This window comes from Clytia hemisphaerica, unplaced genomic scaffold (assembly GCF_902728285.1).
Source record: "Clytia hemisphaerica strain Z4C2 unplaced genomic scaffold, Clytia hemisphaerica genome assembly, whole genome shotgun sequence".
Taxonomy (NCBI): Eukaryota; Metazoa; Cnidaria; class Hydrozoa; order Leptothecata; family Clytiidae; genus Clytia; species Clytia hemisphaerica.
The window spans coordinates 2649197-2666803 of record NW_027104146.1 but is presented as its reverse complement, the minus strand read 5'-3'; the positions used below and the strand labels follow the sequence as shown (position 1 = coordinate 2666803).

Sequence of the window (17607 nt, the reverse complement as noted above, 5' to 3'; positions counted from 1 at the left end):
AACTAGAGTTTACGTATCCACAAGGGATACATTGCACGTTCTTTGCCCCTTTAAGAAAACAATATTGCAATCATTTGAGTTTCCAAATCAAGAGGATGTTGCTGAGCTGAAAATTGTTTTGAACTGGTCTGGTGAAGAAATCTTTCTTCGCAAATTAGAATATTCTTATGAAGTATTCACATTCTTCTTCTGTGAAAACAAGGAGGAACATTTGAAGTTGACAACATTGACCAGACGAGCTGTGCATTCAAATTTTAGTATTGCATCTTTGCAAAAAATGAACCTACCATCATCAATCAAAAGATTGTTGGGTGTGGCATAAAAAATATTATTGTTTATTATTCATTTTTTTCCTGCTTTCAAAGGTTGTAAACTTATTTTGCGTAAATTGATTTTTCAATGATATTTCCCATTAACCTGCTTTAAAAAAAAGAAATTTGGCGGGAAACGAAGTTGACATTTTTTGTTTTTACATAGTAACTTTTGGCCGAAATGATCTTGCAATGACAAATTTGAATTCCCAGCAAAGCATAATTTCTCTAGCCATCTGCCAAAATAAGTTCCCTGTAAAAATCTGCCTACTTTAATGTTTCAGTTGAATGATGGGTAGAGACAGCACTGTGTCATTTTGTGATCATCGTTCATTGTATTTGAAGGGATAATCGGATTGGTTGAGACTTTTTGCCTGAAGAATCCTCCCATGATCCTGAGTAATTCTACTAAACCTTGTGGCTGAACTATTCATTGAAATCTTAGGCTTGTTAAAATTTTTACACTTTTAAAATGGTTAATTACACGTTTTCTCCTTTCTAAAGCTCAAAAATTTGTAATTATAACTTAATTTTGCTGATATTTTTATTATGGATTTTTGCCGTTTAATGTATATCTGCAAAACTTCCCTGTAACTTTTTGGACCTACCTTGGAGGTCCTATAAATTAACCGATGTCCGTTCGTTCGTCTGTCCGTTCGTCCGTTCGTCTGTCCGTCTGTTACCAGCTTTTCTCGAGATTGGCTCATTAGTTTTTTCTGATTTTTGGCACAATGATGCAAAATGATAATGCCCAAAATGTGACGGAGCCCGATTTTCGGAAAAAAATCATTTCCGGCCGAAAATGCCGGAAGTATGCCGGAAAAACCGGTTTTTTGGCATTTTCTCAAGATTTTATCATTAGTTTTTTCAGATTTTTTGCACAAAGATGCGTATTAGCAATGCCCAAAACATGGCAGAGTCCAATTTTTGAGAAAATTTTTCGAAAAAATTCTTTTCCGGCCGAAAATGCCGGAAAATATGCCGGAAATCGCCGTTTTTGCAGATTTTCATCGGACTTTTCCTTATAATTGGTTGTTTTTTCACACACAAAAACATTGTTAATAGCAATGTCCACGATCAAGCATGGTTCAATTGTCAATAAAAATGATTTTTGAAGCCGGAACTTTCTTAAAAATCGCCGGAACAGCGATTTCGCCGGAAAAACAGTATTTCTTGAACTTCTTGAGCTGTACTTTATATTTTTTATGAAATTTGCACACTGATGTAAAATGACAATACCTAAAAAGTGACGGAGCCCGATTTTCGAAAAAACATTTTTTTCCGGCCGAAAATGCCGGAAATATGCCGGAAAAACTGTTTTTGGCATTTTCTCGAGATTTTATCATTAGTTTTTTCTGATTTTTTGCTCAAAGATGCGTATTATATTGTTCAAAACATGGCGAGTTTGATTTTGAGGAAATTTTTTTCCGGCCGAAAATGCCGTAAATAAATATGCCGTAAATCGCCGTTTTTCTGGATTTTCATGGACTTTTTCTTACAATTGGTTGTTTTTTCATTCAAAAACATTATTAATAGCAATGCCCACCATCAAACATGTTTCAATTTTCAATAAAATTGATTATTGAAGCCGGAGCTATTTAAAATCGCCGGAACAACCTCTTTTTGCCGGAAAGACAGTATTTCTTGTATTTCTCGAGCTGTACTTTATATTTTTTTATGAAATTTTGCACACTGATGCAATATGACAATACCTAAAATGTGACGGAGCCCGATTTTAGGAAAACATTTTTCCGGCCGAAAAATGCCGGAAATATGCCGAAAAACCGGCTTTTTTACATTTTCTCGAATTTTCATCAAAAGTTTTTTCTGATTTTTTGCAGAAAATGCAATGCGCAAAAAACATGGCTGAGTTCGTTTTTTAGAAATTTTTTTTTCGGTTGAAAATGCCGGAAATCTCCGTTTTTGAAGATTTTCATTAGATTTTTTCCTTGTATTTCTATGTTTTTCACACAAAAACATTATTGATAACAATGCTCACCATCAATAAGCATGATTCAATTGTCAATAAAACTGATTTTTGCGACCAGAACTTTCTATTTATTTTTCCCCTACAACCCTTCCCTCTCCCCCCATCAACAATCAATGATGAATTTATTGCGTTATGCATTTTCGCTAAACGCTATAATATTTTTTGACTGATTTTTTAATTTTTCTTTTCGCATTGCTATCTAACCTTCATCATCAGGTAGGTCCATTCAGCATGTTGCTTGTTTTAGTTAAGATTAAAAGAGTTCAGGACCATGGAGGATTTTAGGATTTTCTTCCCCTAAGAAATTCTTCGGGATGATCACTGGAATGTTTTAGAGGATTTGAAAGATTTTTTTGTGGAATAATCTTTTGGACCTTGTGAATAAAATAAACAATGGATAAATACCATATTTGATTTAACTCAATGATAAGAAATTTTCCAGTGGGTCTGGCCAATTATAATTTGTAATTTCGTTGAAACTTTTATTGCTGTTTTATTGTGTTATGTCAGACAGAATTCAAGAATATTGAGGCTTTATATATGATAATTTTCTTTTCTTTTAGTATTTTGATTAAAAACAAATAAAAAGGGATGGGAGCTCTTGACAAGAATGGTTTTTCTGCAATCAAAAAGATCTTGTTTAACTGGCTACAAATATTGTTCAATTTCATCAACAGTTTATGGCAAAAACCAACAGATGAATACGAGAACAGTGCTTCAGTATACAAAATAATCCATCGATACAAAGAAGAATTCACATACTCAAAGAAGAACGATTTTCTGATTCTATTTACAGAATTTTCTCACCCAAATATTGTTTTAGCTGAAAATTATTCTCTGTACACTTTCACAGATGATGAAGCCATTTTTGTTGATTGTGGTGATTGTGATATCTTTGATAAAACCAAAGCATTTGTTTATGATACCCAGTACAAAAATGCTGTCAAAATGGTGACCATGCCTTTACACTCCTTTCATCTTGTCGCTAAACAAGTCAATGTACCCAAGATACCGATTATTCATCTAGCTAACCATGGTCGTTGTGGATCCACTCTTTTAACCAAAGTCTTTGATGCCATTCCTGGTGCATTGTCGATTTCAGAAACGAATGGCTTTTCAGACGTTGTATTGTTATCACACAACGGCAACAAGAATCGCGAAACTTTGAAAAAACTTTGTTTATCTGTGATACTGATGACCATTAAGCATGGAAATACAAGAAATTCTACTTGTATATTTATCAAATTAAAAAATTATGCCCTATTTTTAGTGGATATAATGGTTGAAGTTTTACCTAGTATGAAACAAGTTTACATGTACCGTCAAGGTATTGGATTTGTACGATCATGGGAAAAGCTTTTCATTGCAAACGATTGGAAGCCCCTTCCAACTCATATTCATAAGTTGATCTGTGGCATCGGCAAACATCGACTGATGAAGGACTCGTTACAACGCATTGAAAGCGTAAACTTGGAGGATCTGAGCCATTTTGCTAAAATAGCTTTGATTTGGATTTTTAGTGCAGTGGCTTATGAGAGACTTCTCCAAAGTGACCTTAAAATGAAGTCACTGAAGTATGAGCATTTGGTTGCAAACCCAAAGAAGGTTCTTACTAACTTCTTCGAATTCGTGGAACTCCCTTTGGATCAATTACCTGATATTGAGGATGCTTTCTCCAACGATTCACAGCAAGATACACCATTCTCTTCGCGACATGTTGATAAGGAGAAGTTGAAACTAGGTTTAGCACCTATTACTGACGAGCTTAAAATTGAAGTCGAAAACCTTTGTGAAATGTTTGATGTGCCTCGTTTTTGGGATAACGTGGTTTTGAAAAATGACCTTTAGCTTGGTTTAAAATCGATTTTGTTAGGCTGTTTCTTATCATTGCTTTTAATCACTGGAAATGACTTTTAAGGACTTTAAATGACTTTTTTACTTCTTTTCACCCATGTTTCTTTCAACCTTTTTTACTGGCATTATACACAATAAAATCTACAAACGCTTATCACATCTCATTGATTTTGTATTGCATCTTTTTCAATAACTTGGTCTTTGGAACTTGTGTGAATCAGATCAATTCTTTTACTGAAAACTATATAAATCAACTTTTGATTTTTACAGTGAAAATAAAACACAAATATCACAACAAAATAAACCAACAAAATTAGTATAAAGATGGCAGCAACAACACTTGTACAATGTGGTCAATTCTCCGATGCCGAAGATGACCATGGAGTCACCACAACCAACAGTAAGCGACCTATTTAACCTGTGAAGGTGCCCCCTCTGAATCGGTCCCTAAAGTCTAGATTTTAATGTCTCATTATGCCTTACATTTGCACTTTTCTAATTTATTCCAAGCACTCATTTATTATACTATGATGGAGTTTGATGTGCGTTTGTTCATTCATTCTGTTTGGTATAAAGCAAGACTCTTTTTCATGAAAATTAGGAAGCTGGGAAATAATGGTGGCTTAGTTTTGCGTTTAGTTAGACCCAGACAAACCTTTGCCTGGCTCGAAAGCCGAGGACGAAGAGTAAAGAATGTCTATCCTTTCTGACGACTGGGAAACCGATGAAGATTAAAATTATCTTATCCTGCCCTTTTTTTCGATGTAGTGAAATATAATTCTATGAATATAATATGATCATCTTTGTAATACAACATGTTACTCTTATTCTTTTCGGGTGAGTACTGAGATTCGTTGGACGAAATTCCTAACAAGCTGAAATTCTTTGACATTGCTATTAATTACTTTCTCCTTCAGCCACACCTGCGGATCGACGACAAAACGATCCCGTGTTGGAATCACAGATAAGGGAAGAGAAGAATGTCAGTGAGAACACATACAAAAAGGTATGGATGTCCAACGGAACACGAAATGAAGAGCATGGCTCGGATTATGCTGACGTGATAAGAATTTCGCCCCCCCCCCCCCCCCCCCCCCCCCCTAGAAATTTTCCCCCGGATTTTTATCCCCAGGAACTTTGCCTACAGGAAAGGGAAATTTGCCCTCATTTAAAATTAGCCTCCAGAAAATCGACTCCCGGAAATATTTCCCGCAGAACTTTGCCCCCAAGAAAATAGCCCCCAGAAATTTTACCTCTTACGAAATCTGCCCCCGTAAAATTGCCGCCAGGAAAAAACAAGATTTCCAGTTGCAATTGTCCTGATGTAAATTATCATGCACTTTTCAGGAGCCACCAGTGAAAATGGAGGAAGAGTATTATTATGATGAAGATTCATACGATAGTGAAGATAATGAAGAAGAAGATCTATGGACGTCCAATAAACGTAACCATAACAACAACAATAAGAACGATGTCCGCGTGGTCCACAAGAATGCCAGTAACAAACAAAAGACTTCATTGCAGCCACAAGAAAAACAGTTTGGCAAATTCGTCGGCAAAATCAAGCTAGAAAAATATGAAGGTATATAATGTTCTTTGTTGTATGATATGATATTTGGTGGAACCTCCAATTAGCAGGCACCATAGGGCCAGTATCCCGCTAATTAGAAGTGTCTGCCTTTTAGAAACTTTTCAATAATGTGCTTTAATTTTGGTAAATTTGGGAAAACATACCATGTGACCATCGGTTATCCATTTCTGTCTATGTAATGTCAGAACTTTAAGTGAGGTGTTCGTTTTAGGATTTTCCTTTGTCTTGCATGGTTTAGTCTGTTCAGTTGGGTGACGGGATCATTAGAAACACTAGAACCATCATTGAATCATCAATGCTTTTAACTCTGATGTTTCCTATTGTACATTTGCTGGTTTTATTGATTCTGTAGTTCAGTTGATGTCTTTGGTGATCCTGAGAGTTCAATCGATTGCACTGTTGGTTCTGATAGATCAGGTATGCTCTTATGATTGTAAAGGTCCAGGTGATAATTTTGTTGATTTTGATGATCAGGTTGGTAGCCCTGATGTTTCTGATAGCTCTACGATATCTCGGGTTTTTATTACTGCTCTGTCAATGGTTAAGTGATTGATATTTTGATTCTGATAGTTCAACTGAAGATTTCAGTCAATGGCTCTGGTGATTTCTGATGGCTTAGTTAATATCACCTTTGATTCCAATAGTTCAGTTGATAGCTCTGGTGCTTTTGATGGTTCAATCGATGTCTCTGGTCGTTCTAGTGATTCTGATTGCTCAATTGACGTGTCTCTAGATTTTCCGAGTTCAATTGATATCTCTGATGATTCTGATAATTCAGTCGACGAGTCTGGTAGTTCTGATGGCTCAATTGCAAGTGTTCGATTAATTTGTGTGATCGAACTGTATTGTTCCGTTAAAAACAAGTTCGATCGGTCGGGTCTCAATTCCAGGCGTTCATTGTTCAAGCGAATTTAGTGGAGAGTTGAAAACTTCGTGTGGCTTAAATATGATTTGGAAGATGACCTTTGGTTGACCTCCGAAAAAGTCTTTGATTATTCGTGATAATAGCCGGGAAAGGATACTCGATTCAGGCAGTTGGAAATGCAATGGGTTTCAGTAACATAACCTAATTGTTAGTTTCTCCAATCGGTTGGACCAGGTGAAGGAATCTGTATTGGTCTGCATTTAATATTCAGGAATTTAAAGAAACTATTAGACAGTCACATAACGTGACTCAGAGCAGTTTTATTTTCCTTACTCGTGTAGGAAGTTACCGGCATCTCTTCATCAATTAGCATCAACTTAATACATGCATGTTATGACTTGAGTACTTACAAATTCCAAAAAAAGCTATTTCATAACGTATTTCATCAATTTCTTAACAGACAATCCATTGACGTAAGCAAAAGTCTGTTTAAGTCATTTTCATTAACGTTTTAATAAATTTGGCTCGTGTCACATATGGATGTAAATTTAATCAAAGATTTAATCCTGTTATATTTTTTTATGATTTGTCAATATGCCTCGACTCCAAAACATATGATTGTATTACTCTAACTATTCTGCTCACGCGATAAATATGTTTTTGTCGACAAAAAATTTGAAACGTTTCACATTGTCGTTGGAGACAGTTTTCACAGCTATTATCCCCTCCGCGGGCGTAGTAATGTAGTGGTTATCGTTCTCGACTCCTACACGGAAGGCCAGAGTTCGATTCCCACTCGGTGCAGCTCGGTGTTACAATTCCTTTTGGAAGTAATTTTACCTTCGCTAGGGTCAACCCATACCATGTGAAGGGAACTCAGTTCGGCAAATTGCATAGAATTGGGTACCATACTCTGATATAAGAGTGTGGGGAGGTTTACCCGAAACATTTCATCTGAGGTGATGATGTTTTTCACATGAAGTACTCGCGATAGCAAGCCCACGCTTGTTAAAGCAATATTTCCGGTGCGCTTTGGCTTGGCTGTGTCGTGAGCACAGGGTCCACGGTGTCTTTTAAGCTCAGAATTGGTAACTATCCCAGAAAAGCCAGCCCATGCCGTCCACACCGGTGGGATCATTCTCCCTAACCCCTCCAATGCAGGCAATGATGCGCTCTCAGGAGGTGTCGAGTATCCAAATCTTCCATTCTAACCCGGACCAGCCCAGACCGGTCTCGGCCCTAACCAGAATTTAACCATAAACAATCAACTATTTAACCTTTGTCCCTTTCAATATTAAGAAAAATACATAGTTTCATGAAACACTTCATCTCTTGATGTGCTATCTTCATGAATTTTAGTTTGTTTGTTTTCTTGATCGTGGAAAATAAGCCTGCTCCCCTGGCTGAAAAGCCTCATGAAATATTGCGGACAATATTAAAGTTGTAGCAATATTTTCAGATTTTTATTTTGCCGCAATACTATATCGAAATAGCGAGTATTGCCTTAACGGAAAATATTTCATGGACGGCTAGAGTAATTAGATCGTTTGTTTTCCCGATCGGGAAAGCTGTCTTTGTGCACTTAAGGGCTCTGACCATAGTCAAAAGATCGGTTACGCAGATTTAGAGATAAAACTTTTGTTTTGAGTCCTTGACACTTTTAACAAAAAATTGTCTTTGAAAGTTTTTTTGACTTTATTCTATCAAAAGTAATTAGCAATTTAATTACAAAAATGACGTTATGAACCTTAAAAAGACGTTAATAAAATTTTATATTACCCTCTTTTACAAAAAGTGCTAAGTTTTAATAGGTAATTAACCTTTTTGTTTTGAATTTTTTTTTAATTGTGACTCTTTTTGTGCAAAAAGTTGGGATGAAAAATTGGTCAAAAGCCACTTCTTTCAAGATTTTGAGACAAAGAAGCTTTTAAAAAAATTTTCCGAAAATTTATTGTTAGTTTGGTTAAAGGTACACCATCTAGTACAAAATTTTTTTAAAATCTTTTTTCTTCGCCAAAAATAAGCTCCTCAAAGTTGAAATACTTGTCTTCACAAATGTCTTCATTTTCTTTTTCTTCAATTTTTTTCAATGCAATTTTTGAATTTTCAGATTCAGGAATAGTTTGTCTAACAGAAAATGTATAACATGCCATAGTTTTGTTGGTTACATCAGTCACAAAACACATTTTAAACACGGCAATTATGAAAAATTCACTATGGTCAGAGCCCTTAAGCAAATGAAAAGCTGAATAACGGTCGCCGGGTAACCGCCTCTTATTTTTACAAATATTAAAGCTTCTTCAGAAATAAAGTATCTTTCATCCCCTACCTTTCCTTATCTACCCTTATCTTCATCTGTTATTACGTTGGTTTGATCTCGTTTTTGGGTCACATTTTCAAGGCAATCCTATTGTCAACTTACTTTACCAGTATCTGTGTCCCAAATACTCTGTAAGAGTATGTATGAGTATTCTGATTTATTCTAATATATTGGTGATTTTTACCTGTATGTATTACAATACAGTCGGTCCAGGAAAAGGGTACTGAAAAATGAGCCAATGTTGTTATCATTTTCAACTATGTGACCAAGTTCATATCTTTTCCCACAGGTCCAGCCCTAGGCAACCGTGCACACAATCAAGTCTCCGAGATATCCAAGAAGCAACACTCACAAACGTATCGTGTCAAAGATCGCAAGGATCGCGCGACCGTCGAACAAGTCTTGGATCCACGTACCAAAATGATTTTGTTCAAATTGCTGAATAAAGGAGTCATCACTGAAATTAATGGCTGTATCAGTACAGGTTAGTAAAATAGTGGTCTCCAGGATGCCTTATCGGCCCTTTTTGCACCGGCCCTTATTGGCGTTATTTTTTGTCGCTGGAATGATAAGGGATGGATCGGAGTTAAAACGAAAAAATTGAGCTTTGGCGTAATAAGGGCTGGCGTAAAAGGGGCCGATAAGGTGTATTATTTTCTTTACACACCAATTTTGTCGTTCGACTCAACATGGATATATTAAGTATAGATGAGAGATATGATAGATAGTCCTTCCGATAACGATTACAGACCCTGACCCTATTCAGGATAGTATTCGCTATTTTAGGATACGGTGGTCACTGTACAGGCTTATACTCGAGCTGTTTATACAGAAACGACTTGGGAGGACAGTGTTTTAATATTTAAAAAAAGATTTAAGGGCTAGGATGATCACTACTAACATTTATGCCTTCAGGCTGGAAATATGTAATAACCTAAATAAGTTTAGGTTTATCGACCCAGTGATATTCATGTTGGAAGTTTATCGTGGCTTGGATCACGAGATTTACGTTTGGCCAATCGTAAAGAGAGATGCCAAACGTAAATCTCGTGATCCAAGCCACGATAAACTCTCAATATGAACATATAGTAAAAGGCTGAGCATTGTGTGTCATCGAGTTTAAAGCCCGAAGGGCTAGAGGAGAATCTCTAACCTTTCCCAGGCAAGAAAAAGTGGAGCCACACGTCTTTCCCATCCAGAACGCGCCTAGAATGCGCCGCAATCATGACGATGGATTGTATCTAGCGGTTCTTTTGCTTTTAAGAACTGTATTTTCTGAAATCTAGCGATAGATTTTAGTTTCAATCCGGCGTCTGTTTAAAAACTACGCATTTCCTATCCAGTAGTCTCGAGTCTAGCCCTTCGGGCTTGGAAGTCAACGCGCCTAACAGGTAGCCATGATTATTAACATTTATATTGCCACCCATCACAGTATTTTGGGAGAACAAAAAAATTGTTGCGTAAATTGTTCTCAAGTTAGACGTGGGTTTACTGATTGCATAATCAGTCTTTCAAGCTACAAGTTATACACGATTTTGCAAGCTGTGCATCATTTCTGCATGAGTCAATATATCAATCAAGTGTCTATAATAAAAAGTATTGAATTTGATGTGGCATTTTAATGATTAGATGATTTATCATTCATTAAGAATTTTTGGTCACGTTGCCAAAACCGAGTGTAGACTCATTATAATTACAAATCTACTTTGAATGTTATATGATATTGCATTTAAAGGGCTGATAAAGTTTTTCTTTTGAAAGGTCGAAAGGTCGCATGATTAGCGGTCTGCTGAAGACACTACCCACTTAATGAGTTTGGCTCGCTTCTGTTTGACCGCACATAAACTAGTTGAGGTATTGCAGGCAAAAAAAAGCTCTTTTTTTTTGGATTCTTTTTCTTTTTTGAGTGCTGTTCCCTGGTGAGTTATAAGAATTTGTTCATTTTGTACGAAAGTTTCTGAAATACCTCCTCGGAAGGAGAAATATTTTTCTTCTTTTGTAAGAAGGGCGTCTTTAGTATTTCGCGTCGGCTAGAAGAGAATTCTTATAATTAGAGGATACTTTTGACTTGTACCAGAACGAGGCTGATATTTTCTGCACCTAATAATTAAATCGGAACTTTCTAATGAAAAAATGCCTGATGTTTATCTCTTTGTATTTTGTTGGCATGTGAATTGATAAAGTGTGGTCTCAACATTCTATATTCAGACCCTTTAAACACCTATCAATGACCTGCTATTCGGAAAATTTTGGAAATCGCGGGAAAAGATATCGAGGCAAAAAGCTCTTCTCCAAGGAGAGCCTTATCCAAAAGACGTGCCAGAACGTAGGGATGATCCACAGATATCTGTAAAGCCCGAAGGGCTAGATTTGCGGCTTTTATCGAAAAGTAAAGCCTAGGTTTGGAAGGATTTCCTACCAAAGTCACGTGACTAAAATATGCAATTTCACCGGTTTGAGAGATGTGAAATAGCGTTTGCCGCCTACGTTTTTTGATCTCGCGCTCCGAAAACAATTAAAATGCTAGATCCTATCCATCGGCACGAAATTTAAAAAGTCAAATTTTTGCTTCACTTTTTTTTGCTGGAGAAAGCTTAAAGTTGCCTATCTAGCCCTTCGGGCTTAGATATCTGTGGTCTCAACATTCTATATTCAGACCCTTTAAACACCTATCAATGACCTTCTATTCGAAAAATTCTCGCTCAATTTTCTTTCTCTTCGATTACCAGTGGATACCCCTTAAAACCACATACCCCTTAAAACCCACAATGTTGCATTTTTGGCTTTCATAACTACCAGATTTAATTTTATGTGGTATGTTTCACTTTTTTACAACCTCTTATAAATGTTCTTTCATAAAATACCAGATTTTAAGGATTTTAAAGATGCTATTAAAGTATCTTAAAATTCGAAGTTATTCAAAATTTTATCAAAAATCCCTTCAAAAAATCAGGTTTTTTGGACCTAGAAATTACACAATTGAATTTAAGGTCATAAAACCTATACTTTTTAGATACCTATACTTATGGTAGGTATGAAAAAATAATTTTCATCTTCGTGAATAGACCCCAACGAAAATGACAGGCCCTTAAAATTCTACTTTAAAGCACTTTTATGGTGATGATCAATAAAATCTGAAAATCGACTTTCTCAAAACCTGGTCATGTTGCATACCAAAATGTCACAAATTTGATGGAGATTTAGAAAAACATTAGAACCATAGGTCAAAAATGAAGCGAATGAAGGTTTTGGCCTTTCGTAGCCGTTTTTGACGAAAAAACCACACACAATTGCATTATGGGCATGAAATCCTGAAAAATGAAAATATTGTTGTGGGAATGAATTTCTAGCAAGTCTTTGAACCATTGAATCACGAAGCAACACCAAATTTGTATCCATCAGCTTGAGTATCCCGTTAGCAAGGGTCGGACTTTGTGGTTTTTAGCCTTATTTTTGTAGGTTTTAAGGGGTATTTTGATTTTAACACATATTTTCGAGATTATTTAGGTCAGCCTTACACTCCAACTAAACAATGAGATAGAGGGTACCACTTTTTATTGTGGGTTTTAACGGGTATCCACTGGTACCCTAAATTTCCATCTCATGAAATTATTCATCTCATGGTAAAGCAAGAGGAATTAAAATAGCGACGCCCCTTTCTTCGATTTCGAAATTGAAAATCTAAGTGTAACACAGGCTTTTCTTGACCTGAGCTCTCAATGTTGAGGCCGGGTATTCGGTACTTAAGTTGACTAATTAATCCTTTCAGCAAATAAAACGTCGGCTCTTCGGTTTTCGGCACAAAAGAATAAATCTTGTTTAATTCTCAATTTAAGTCCCAATTTAGGTTAGTTTTTGTCTTGAATTTTAGGTCTCAATTTAATAAGGCAGTCTAATTACTTTGGGCTATTTAAACTTATTTTTTAAGCTTACCGACTCTAGCTTCCAACCAAGTCTGAGATCTTCTGCCCCTACAGTAGTTTGTATTTGTAAATTAGCCATTAAGGAATTTTGTTTACGACCCATACGGACGGACAAACAAGGCGGGATAGATTGAAATCCAGCTGTGATGTTGTTTATTACAAACGCAATGATTTTTGTGAATGTGTGTGATTTTAAAAGTTACGTAAGACAACACGTGCTTTTTGAACTAACTATAAAATTCACCTATCGAACACAGTAGGATAGAACGTGATCTTCTAGGTAATTGAATGAAAAATATTTTGAACCGTTTTAAGTTGTATACTTCTGTGTGTGTAAAAACCTGCGTTTAGTTTAGTTTACTTGCTTTTGTTTTCTTACCTCGATTTCCTTGCATATGTGCATATAATGTAGTTTCCGTCGAAAATACACCCTAGAGTTACGACTTAGAGGGGATTACATTTTCAAAAATATTTTCCTAGATAAGAAGAAAACATAATGGTTTATAATTGGTGTAAATGACTTCGGCGCGTGTCATTAACGACCTTTTTAATCTTATCAAATTAGTAGGATGTCCATTTTCAAAATACTTTTTGAGTTTCAAGCTTTAAAATATTTTTTAACATGTGCTTATTTCCCCATTTTTTATGTATTTTTGTCCATTTTCCTAAGAAAATTGGCTGTTTTCGAGTCCACAAAGCCTTTAAAAATGTTTTTAACTTGTTCTTAACATTTTTGCCATCAGAGCCTTATGTTCTTATATAGTTTGTTCTTATAAAGAAAAGAAACGTGTGTGGCTCGTGCCAAATCTTCTTATCCTACGTACATTTTTAAAGTGTGCTGAAAGTAACTTGATTAGAGCTTCAAACCGTTAATTCTCTCTATTGAGTCTTCACCATGTTTAAATTTAATACCACCTATTAATAGTGTTAATTCGTGGCTCGTGCCAACTTGATCCATTTCAATAAGATTATCTTCTTATCCTACTTGTACAATTTTCCTTCTTACTATTTTACGTCTATGGATAATTAAGTCGGATTAACGTACACATCATTAGTACAGATGATTAGCGAATCGCTAATCTGAGATAAGACGTCTCAACTAATTAGTATAGAAACGTACGTACTTTTTCAATTCATTTCAGCTATTTTGATAACGATTTTCAAGGCTTATCTCTCTCCTTCTATTGAATTTCTAAAGGTGTCATTTACCTAGTTCGTAATCTACTTAGCATTAGGTATCATTAACTGTCAATAAAGCAGATCTTTATCTTAATGAAATCTTGACCTGCATTTTTGAGGAATTGACATCGATCAGACTTCAAAAGTCAAGACTTATTTTATTTTCCTCCCAATTTTCTCCCTTTTTTATCTTGTCATTACCTAAGATTTAACTAAAATTTTGTCCTCTTTTTTCCTGTGATAACAAAGCAGACAGGACAATTTGCTTGAATATTAATGATCAACCTTAATTAGCAATGTTTTTCTTTCCACTCAATAAACGTCATGCTTGATTTACTAATTATTACCCAGAATGCCATGTTCCTTTGTGTCGCACCTTTTAGGCTTCAATCTGATTGGTCCAAGTATATCATGATATTATGCAGTCAATATAAATACCGAAGACTGGGTACAAAGAATATAAACTTTTAAAAGATTACCCATAACCTATTTCTTTACGATGATGAAACGCATTCTAATTGGTTGAATTTAATTCTATCCTCGACCCAAACTCCTTCCTCTAGGTCCTGGGGGAGAATATAGTTGAATCAGCAAATAACTATATATTACCCAGCATTCCTTTTCCTTTGTTCGCTACGCCTAAAAGTCTTATTTGATTGGTTGAAATCACAATACCAAGCCTTATTAAGAGATTTCTATCATGTAAACACCATCATAGAAACATCCCTCTTTAGTTAGACTTCATCAGCTAAAAATTTCTTACCCAAACCTTCTAGTATTAAAGTCTGGACACGAGGAATCAAGTTAAGTTGTATTTGATAATCTTGACATATATCAATTAAAATTCGCCCACGTGGCTGGCTTTAATAGACTTTGTGTTACCCTTGTTATTTAATTATATTTAAAACATCAATATAAAAGAATGTTTTCGAGGATATTAATCCCTACATGCTACGTTTTTTAAAGGGCTTCCTGTTTTTGACCGAGCTTGTCAAGTCTCTAGAGGTTGTTTTCAAAACTCAAACCACTGTTGCCCGTGACCTCATAGAGGTCACATTTGTCGGACATTGACCTTCCCTAACCTGCTCTTCTTCGATAGATATAGATAAGATTTTTTTCGCCTTCCAAATGACTGACAGACCGTTCCATCTGTACGCTATCTGTACACAAATACTCCCCATTTCCTCTCCCAAAAAATCGTGAGTGGGGGTTGCAATAGTTGCAGTTTGTTGTCAACGTCATTTCAATGTATATGCATTCTGTATACCGTGGTACAGGACCAATAAATTGATTGAATGCGTTTTTGGAACGGACTAATATAACAGCTACCTACCATTGGCACTTGAAATGTCTACTCTAGTCTATTCTTTCATGTTGGTACGCATAACAGCGAGAACGCTTTTCGCAAGTGTGAGTTAAATTATGTTGATTTGTCGTCAGCCGACCGACTCTTCTCTAAACTTGCCGACCTAAAAACTTTTATTGCTATTTCGACAAAGAGAATTTTTTTCTTCAGAAATTACAAAGTTTAGACAAAAATTCCATGAATGACCAAAATTAAAAAAAAAAATTCTACTCGAGGACACTTGCTGTACAAATTTACTGATTTGGCAGAAGAATGTTTCAAATCTCCTCATTCACGAAGATTCCTACTCTAGTGTACCTCTTCCACAGTTCTCTATTTATGTTCTTTTTTACATCAGGTAAAGAAGCAAACGTTTACCATGCGTCCACACCATCGGGTGAAGATCGTGCATTGAAGATTTACAAGACCTCCATTTTGGTGTTCAAAGATCGAGATAAATACGTGTCCGGTGAATTCCGATTTCGGCATGGTTATTGTAAAGGTACAATAACTACAATCGTTGCTAATATATTATGGCACATTTCTGGTGGTCTAAAATTTAGATACATTACAATAACCTTCTCCTCCCCTCCGAACAATGTTGGTGGGAAAGAAATATTGCTTGGCCGGTCCTTAGCATTATTTGGGGAGAAGAGGGGGAATGCTCATTTTTGTGCTTTGTGCCATAGGTTTTGTCAATGATTGTACTTCGTTTGTAATACACGAATCGTGTAGCCTTATGTTCCAAAAAGAGTCTGTAAAAGGGGGAACCGTGTTCATACAAAGTAGAGAACCAACTTCTTTGTTCTTCAATGATAAATCATAGTCTTTATGTTGTTCTTTGAGATAAAGGTTTATCATTAGCTTTCCTGCAACCTCGTCTTCATTGCAAAGTTTGGGTCATTATGGTTCTTAGGCTCCCTTTGTTAAAAAAACCCCCATAGTAATAAAATACTGACTGTTTTGCAGCCATTAGCAAAACACGTATGGATTGTACTGCGCAGTAACCAAATCCAGTTCCATGTTTGTTTTTGATTAGTAATCGCTACAAATCTATCTACAAGTATTTTTCCTCATTTCTTCTTCTCCCCACTAGGAAACCCAAGGAAGATGGTCAAAACATGGGCTGAGAAGGAGATGAGAAATTTGGCGCGACTTCATTCAGCAGGTATTCCTTGTCCTGAGCCAATCATATTGCGCTCACATGTTCTCGTCATGGAGTTCATAGGGGATAATGGCTTTCCCGCGTCTCTCTTAAAAGACGCAAATATCTCTGATTCTAAGGCGCGGGAATTGTATTTACAGTGTGTCTGTATCTTACGTAATTTGTATTGGAAAGCTAAATTGGTTCACGCCGATTTGTCGGAATTCAATATTCTGTACAACGCGGCTTCAGATGAGATGTTCATTATTGACGTATCACAGTCGGTTGAGCACGATCACCCGTGCGCCTTTACGTTCTTACGTAAGGACTGTACTAATATCAACGCGTTTTTCCGTAAGCATAACGTAGCCGTGATGACGGTAAAAGAATTGTTCGAGTTTGTGACAGATCCGGTGATTAAGGATGAAGATATAGAATCTTATTTGGAGCATGCGCAGAAGGTAGCTAGTACGCGCACCGAGGAAGAGTTGTCACAGAAGGATCTGATTGATGAAGAAGTTTTTAAAAATGCGTACATTCCTCAACGCCTTGATGAGGTCATTGATTACGAAAGAGACTTGGAAAAAGCTAAGGACGGTGACACCGAAAATATTTATTACGCTAATGTGACCGGTATGAATAAAGAACTGTCGGGTGCTAAAAAGGGTGTACATTTTGCAGACCAGGACTCTGGGTCAGGCTCTGAAGATTCCGGCACCGACGACGGCGAATCAACTGATGATGAAGACGACACGGCGGAGCCAGAGACAGAGCAATGTGAAGAATCAAATAAAAGCAAGAAAGAGTTACGTAAGGAAAACAAGAAAGCTGTCAAAGAGGAAAATCGAGAAAAACGGAAAGAGAAAATGCCGAAACACGTTAAAAAACGGAAAGAGCGAACGTCCAAAGGAAATAAAAAAAAACATTAGACAAAATCTTCTGATTAATTTTTTTGTTATTTTGGTAATAATCATCGCAAAAAAACGTCATCATAATCTATTTTTTACACCATCAAATTATTTTATAAATTCCGCTTTAAAAATACAAACTTTGAAGAAAGTACTGATCTATCGTAATTTCGCAAG

The 17607-nt window shown here is 36.1% G+C and overlaps 2 protein-coding genes across 3 annotated transcripts; both read left to right on the top strand.

Moving 5' to 3' along the window:
• The first annotated feature begins 2864 nt into the window (after positions 1-2864).
• Positions 2865-4309, top strand: LOC136813929 (uncharacterized). The gene has a single exon (XM_067070443.1). It carries the CDS (start codon positions 2893-2895, stop codon positions 4147-4149), a length of 1257 nt encoding a protein of 418 aa, XP_066926544.1. The 5' UTR covers positions 2865-2892; the 3' UTR covers positions 4150-4309.
• A 114-nt stretch (positions 4310-4423) lies between these two features.
• Positions 4424-17598, top strand: LOC136813927 (serine/threonine-protein kinase RIO1-like). Of its 2 annotated transcripts, none has more exons than XM_067070440.1 (6): positions 4424-4555; positions 5073-5161; positions 5503-5737; positions 9221-9415; positions 15737-15880; positions 16475-17598. In XM_067070440.1, the coding sequence occupies exons 1-6, from the start codon at positions 4480-4482 to the stop codon at positions 17449-17451; spliced, it is 1716 nt and encodes a 571-aa protein (XP_066926541.1). In that variant the 5' UTR covers positions 4424-4479; the 3' UTR covers positions 17452-17598. The 2 variants fall into 2 exon arrangements, with proteins under 2 accessions (XP_066926541.1, XP_066926542.1); XM_067070441.1 differs by having other exon boundaries at positions 5073-5193.
• The last annotated feature ends 9 nt before the right edge of the window (positions 17599-17607 follow it).

What these genes read in the sequence shown, in the direction of transcription:
- LOC136813929 (XM_067070443.1), top strand. Translation starts at nt 2,893, where the DNA reads ATGGGAGCTCTTGACAAGAATGGTTTTTCTGCAATCAAAAAGATCTTG.
- LOC136813927 (XM_067070440.1), top strand. Translation starts at nt 4,480, where the DNA reads ATGGCAGCAACAACACTTGTACAATGTGGTCAATTCTCCGATGCCGAA. An exon ending in TGGAGTCACCACAACCAACA is followed by an intron (nt 4,556 to 5,072) that starts GTAAGCGACCTA and finishes TTTCTCCTTCAG; the next exon opens with CCACACCTGCGGATCGACGA. An exon ending in CAAGCTAGAAAAATATGAAG is followed by an intron (nt 5,738 to 9,220) that starts GTATATAATGTT and finishes CTTTTCCCACAG; the next exon opens with GTCCAGCCCTAGGCAACCGT.